Source organism: Parasteatoda tepidariorum, chromosome 5 (assembly GCF_982258835.1).
Source record: "Parasteatoda tepidariorum strain Cologne lab strain chromosome 5, Ptep-v5.0, whole genome shotgun sequence".
Lineage (NCBI taxonomy): Eukaryota > Metazoa > Arthropoda > Arachnida > Araneae > Theridiidae > Parasteatoda > Parasteatoda tepidariorum.
In genome coordinates, this window is record NC_141759.1 from 96,609,330 (window position 1) to 96,616,012 (window position 6,683).

At 33.4% G+C, this 6,683-nt stretch overlaps 1 protein-coding gene across 1 annotated transcript; it reads left to right on the top strand.

Moving 5' to 3' along the window:
* On the top strand, positions 1-1,639 carry LOC107452532 (TATA box-binding protein-like 1). Its single transcript, XM_043049544.3, has one exon. It carries the CDS (start codon positions 494-496, stop codon positions 1,550-1,552), a length of 1,059 nt encoding a protein of 352 aa, XP_042905478.1. The 5' UTR covers positions 1-493; the 3' UTR covers positions 1,553-1,639.
* The last annotated feature ends 5,044 nt before the right edge of the window (positions 1,640-6,683 follow it).

Below are 6,683 nucleotides of genomic sequence, written 5' to 3' on the forward strand. Positions count from 1 at the left end.
GACACTGCCAGTTAAAACCAAAATTAACCGTTAAATGCTTTAGTAGTAGTTTTTTATTCGAGTTTACTTTATATAAAACTTTTATATTTATATTTTTATCAACAAATTAAAAAATAAAGTTTTAAAAACACTTCATTTAATTATTTTGTGCCATTGTCATATATTATTCTCAATAATTTAGTAAGCCTTTTCTGTACAAAAATAAGCAACCAGAAGACTTTTAATAAAAATGTAAACAAAGCAATTCTATTTCCTTTGCGATTGCAATTTCGGCATGCGTAAGTGACAAAAGCAGTCTAACAAAATTATTGTGCTAGTATTGGTACTAAAAAAAATTTTTTGTCTTTAAAAACTGTTTCAAAAAAGAAAATTTGTTCGGAATAACAATTACTAATTCTTGTTTCTTTATAGTAAGGAAAATTTTAATTCATACTTCATTGCACACGCCGATACCAATCACAGTTACAACCCTTCAATATCGCTTTATTTGAAAATGTCGTTTTACGGTGGTGGAAATGGATTTTATAGCGACTATCAATTCCCCATTATGGATATAGGGCCACTAAATGTTGCTTTAAATACTGTTGCTGCTACGAAACGTGAAGATAGCAACCTCTATACCATTATCGGGACACATAACCAAGTGAAAACTGCTACAAAGCTTGAAGATAGCAATATTTATAACATTAATGGCGCGCGTAACCTAGTGAAGCCTATTATAAAGCGTGAAGATAGCAATATTTATTCCATTGTTGGCCCAAATAACCAAGAAGTACGTAAAAAGGGACCTTGCATCGTTAGTTTATCAAATGCCCTACCGCAGTTCAAGGGAAATCAAATCGCACCTGTTCAGGAAATTAATGAACATACACAAGTAGAGGAGGAAGATGAAGCTCAACCGGAACTGGACATCATAGTCAACAACGTTGTTGCTACATTTAACACCAAATGCCACTTAAATCTCCGACAGATTGCTTTGAATGGGTCTAATGTCGAATATATTAGAGACATGCAAGTGGTCGTTATGAAATTTAGGAATCCAAAAATTACAGCTAAAGTATATTCTTCTGGCAAAGTAATATGTACTGGTGCCACTAGCAACGAGGATGCAAAGAGGGCTGCCAGGAAAGTTGCAAGAAGCTTGCAGAAATTAGGATTTAAAATTAGATTTACTGAGTACAAAATTGTAAATGTGTTGTGCACCTGCTACATGTACTTTGGTATCAATCTCAACAAGTTTACTCAAAAGCATAGACTTTTGACCAGCTATGAACCCGAGTTACATCCTGGAGCTACTTATAAAGTTAAAGATCTCAAAGCCACTCTAAAGCTGTACACTACAGGGAGCATTACTATAACTGCTCCTAGTACAGACAATATTCAAAGAGCAGTTGAACATATATTTCCATTGGTGTATGAATTCCGGACAGCAAAACCACCGTCTAAAAAATCTCAATACCATAACTACCAAATGTCTCGAAAAGCAAAGGGGGTGTTTCAAGATGGTTTTTCAAGCTCTGAGGATGATAGTTATCTCCAGAGTGAATGGTAGTGATAAATATTTGGTAGTTCCTAGACTAGTCTTAATGCTAAACAGTCATATGTAATTCTTGAAATAAAACGTATTAACATTGTTGCTTATTGGTCTGCTTCGATATTTTTTCTTTTAAATTGTTTATCTATATGATGTGTTTTGAAATTTTAAGTGTATGGCAGGGGTTTGTGTGTAACATGTTCTAAATCTCTAAAACAGCTAAATATTCTATTCATCATCAAATCTTTATGATGGTAAGAAGTATTCGATTCATTACCATATCTCTGATAGCTAATAATCAATTCATCACCAAATCTCTAGAACAACTAATAATATCCATCACCAAATCCCTAGAACAACTAATAACATTGAATTCATCACCAAATCTCTAAGACAGATAATATTCAGCAACAAATCTCTAAAATCACTTATAATGTTTATTGTACTAAGTGTCTAGAATAGCTAATAATATTCATCGCCAAATCACTAGAACAGCTAAAAATGATATTTCTCGCTAATTTCTTAAACAGTTAATAATATTCATCACCAAATCTCTAATACGGCTAATAAAATTAAATTCCCAATTTTTATTGGTTTGACAAGTTGCACCAATTAGATTCTTAGGTTTCTATTTTATATTTTTATTTCAATGAAAATAGCTATACAGTTGGCACAATACTGTATGTATAAATTTATTGCCAAAAAAAATTTGTCATTTAATTATTTTAGTGTTACTAAGTTGTTTACTATAAAAAAATAATAATAAGGAATATTTCTTATCTCTTGCATTTAAGCTGATGGAACTTTTTTCAACTACATGGTTACATAAAGCAATAGTATACGTGCCAACTCATCTTATTTAAAATTGAGAAATTGTTTTGTTTTTTTAAATTAAAAGTTTTAAATTTTAAACTCTTTATTTGATTTATATTAATTTTGATCTGCATGTTTAAAAAGTTATTAATTTTTCCCTTTTCAAAAAGGCAATGTCGTTTTTTGGCATGCATTATGCAAAAGCGGGCTTTTCACATTGTTCTATTCAGCGTTTTGTTTTCACAATTCATTCAACCACAATCTATTTCAGTGTACCGTCGGTCGTTAGCATACGAAAGCGCCCTTTTCGAAAAAGATTTTTCTTTACCATGCCAATTTTTGCCAGGTATAAGCAAAAGCGTGCTTTTCATATTGTTCTATTCAAAGTTTTTCACAATTCATTCAACCACATTCTATTTCGGCGTACCGTATGTCCATAGTGTATCAAGGCGCTAATCATTTTACATGCTTGATGAAATACTTGCAAGTTTGCTAAGCTGGTTCCTCCTTACAGTATTGAAACAATAGTATGATAATTTATGAGGCATTAGCTGTGCTGTTTTTAAATTTCTTAGCTTTATTCATGTGTATATTACAATTTTAACCTTTTCTTAACTTGGAACTCAAATTAATACCTCAGTATTTTTAACTTGTTATTGTAATTTAGGTATTTTTTTTTTTTTTTTATTATAGTTAATTGAGTTTAAACCATTTATTCATTATAACCAAACTTCTTAGCTAAAATTATCACCAAGATTTATGGTAAGGAAATAGAAATTATACTTGCTATGTATGTTAATTTATTTTTCTCTTAGTTTTATATATATGAATCAAATGTCATAAAAATCCTTTGTGGTTAGTAAATAACTAACTGATAAATTGCTGATTGACAACGAAGCTAACAGATTAAGTGCCAAAATAAGTTGAGAAGCAATTATAAAGTTGTGTGGTTATTATTTTTTTCTTCTTCTTTTCGTTGGAATTTGAGAACAGGGTATGCAATTTCAGTTCAAAATATACCAGACTTAAAATTTTTGCTAGCCTCTATTTTTCAAAAAATATAATGAATTTTTTAAATGTTGATAAATATCGCACGTATAAAGAACTTTTGTTATGTCCAAAACCATGAAAGCAGGGACCCCCATCAGGGGGGAAGGTGGGCGCACGATGTGCCCTCTTAAAGCTTGGGGGGAGAATTTTTACATTTAAAGAAATCGAATAGTTTTGGAGGGAATTTAGAATTTGCCCAAGAGCTTGGGTGGGGGGCACTGCATGAAAGATCGTGAAAACTGAAATATGATTGCAAAACAATAATATATACTTAAAGTAAGGTTCCCTTAATCTCAATGATTTCAATATCATCCACATATCATTAAAATAAGAAAAATGTCAGAAATTACATCTGTCAAGTGCAGCCCTAATGTCAAACTTTGTAACTGTAGGGAGAGTAGTTACAGTCCATGTCAACCTTCATCTATGAAAAGGTATCCCGACATAGAATCGAGTTAACATGTCTTATATACTAGTGAATTGTAGTTGTAATTTTGTAGTAGTAGATACGCTACAGTACTCCCCCACTAGAATGATATCTGTGATAGAAATCGATGAACGAATACCACTAGTTGATTCATTGCTGTTTTTGTGAGAATCCGGGAGAGCTGTATTAAGATCACCTTATTTTTTTAGTGCTGAAAGTGAGAGGTGTATTAACTTCACGGTCGCTCCTGTGTTGCCGTTAGCAGTCGAGTGTATGCAAGCCGACGTTGTGAGTGATCGAAACGAGACTGAGTAGCAACGGCGTGAGGAGGTGGATAATGTCGCAGTCACAAGTAGCAAGTCGACTGTTCAATGTGGATCATCCATCGAAGTAGGCGTTTCCAGATCGAAGTGGGCGTTACTGAGAAGGTAGGCGTGTTCGCATCACTTCCGAAGGTCACCAAAATGGGAGAGTAGTTACAGTCCATGTCAACCTTCATCTATGAAAAGGTACCCCGACATTGAGTCGACTTAACATGTGTTATATACTAGTGAATTGTAGTTGTAATTTTGTAGTGGTAGATACGCTACAGTAACTTTCAAGCTCTGTCGTTTAACCGCTAATACAGTAAAACCGCGCTACAACAATATTTTGTGGACCAAATATATTTTTGCAGAGGGATATATCGTTACATCGCGGACCTACATACTTTAGGGACGTTTTTTTTTTTAATTTTAATGTTATATATGTATTAACTATAACTATATTTATATATTGTGCAGTAAATTAATTTGCAGAGAGTTATTTATGGTTAAATATTAAAAACAATTGAAATAAATTCAGAAAATAAGATCGTAAACATACCTAAAAACCGTTTTTATTGAAAATAATTTGATATTTTTGTTTGTTTATTCATATTTTTTTTTACTGTCAAGTCCAACCAACAAAATATGCACCGAGTCCAAAACACGAAATTGATTTTCGTTTGTGAATGGTGCTCCACCCACCCTCTGCAGAAAAAAAAAAAAAAAAAAAAAAAAAAACTCTTTCAGGGGTTGCTTGTGGTCATTTGTGACTCATGATCAGCTTTTAATTTAACATGAAGGAAATGAAATCAGATAGGAATTCTTTTCGGAAAAAGATGATAAAATAAAAGAGTTTTTTTACATTATTTGAAAACCAATAATAAATGGAGAAAATAAGGTTGAAATTTGGAGAAAAAAATATCGTAATATATTGAGAGGAGCGTGACATTAATTCATATGCAAGTTCATCGGGACCAAAAAAGAAATTAAAGGGAGTTATTGCTGTATCAGACATCGTAGTAACGAGAGTTCACTGTATTTGGTTGGTTGTCAACGGTGTGTGGAAAGTCCTGGGTGAGATGCATGCAGTATGCAGTGACCACTCAAGAGTTCCATCTAACCCCTGGTTGTAGCTCATCTATTCAGTATTATATGAACGCATCGCAATGCTCATCATTTCTGGGTTGTAAAAAATACATTTTAAAATTTTTAGACTACAGACACTATGATAAAGTTTAACCAAAAGTTTTTAATCGTCTGTCATTATGCTATCGAAACTAAAAATTTTGCATTATTTTTTAGTAAAAAGTATTTTTAATCATAAAATTCAGAACACCTTTCTGATTCTTATACCATATATTTGTAAGTAATTTAAAAATATGTGCAAATAAAAGAAGGAATTGAGCTTTAAGCTGCAGTGCTAAATGTACTATAGTAAATTAACTATGATTGGATTAATAATTTAAAACATAAGTTCTCTCCTCCTCCCTTCATTTAAAAAAAAAATTGAGTTTGAGCTTTGTAATTTATATTTACGTAAAAAACTAATTAAGAAACTAATAAAACTCCGTAATTAAATTTATTTTATTGTAATATTTTAAGCACTTTCAAATTTATTCTGAATCTCCAACTTGATCTTGTCCCGCAGTGGACTGGTCGTTAAGACACGGTTCCCAGCAGATCACCGAAGTCAAGCATCACTGGCTGCGGTCAGTGTGCGGATCAGCCTGCGTAGGGACCGAGGGTGTGCGGTATGGATCATCGTTCAACTGTTCTACCGTAAAGCGCTCGACTTCGCGTGCAGGTCGTCGGACTACCGAAGCGGAGGTGCCATCCCTTCTGCAGAGGATCAAAATTATGATGGCATGTCTTTGGATCATCCTAGGGGATGCTTCCCAGACCGGCGCCAATAGCCCATTGTGCAGCTCTAGTGCGACGTAAATGAACTGCAACCACAACCAACCCTTCTTCTTCTTTTTTTTTTTTAATGAGTTTGAGCTTTGTAATTTATATTTACGTAAAAAACTAATTAACAAACTAATAAAACGCCGTAATTAAAATTATTTTATTGTTATATTTTAAGCACTTTCAAATTTATTCTGAAAATCCAACTTGATTTTCTTACTTCTTACCCCACTTACCCAAAGACTGTTTTTATTTTATTTTATAATCGGCGTTTAAGAGCCGACACAATTCTTCTGCGGCAATTAATGCTCAACTCCATAGCCTTGTAATTTTGAACCCAAGCCAGAAGACAAGAGAACTTTTGGATTAAGCATAGAGACTAACTAGCCATCGTGGAAAACTCTTTTAACCCGTATTTGCGATGGGTTGGGCCGAGGACAAGGCCCCAGTATTTCAACTCTAGCCCGTGAACTACTGAAGATATTTTTCATCAGCACTGTGGTCGTTGCAGAATTCGTATCACTTTACTATCGTTGGCATTCGAACCTGGGTCACCTCAATGGGAAGCGAAAGCTTATTCCCCTGACCCATAGCGGCTCCTTCTAAATAATGATTCAGGAAATTCAGATAATGATTTTTTGCTTCTTTT

Coding starts and splice junctions, on each gene's coding strand:
- LOC107452532 (XM_043049544.3), top strand. CDS start 494: ATGTCGTTTTACGGTGGTGGAAATGGATTTTATAGCGACTATCAATTC.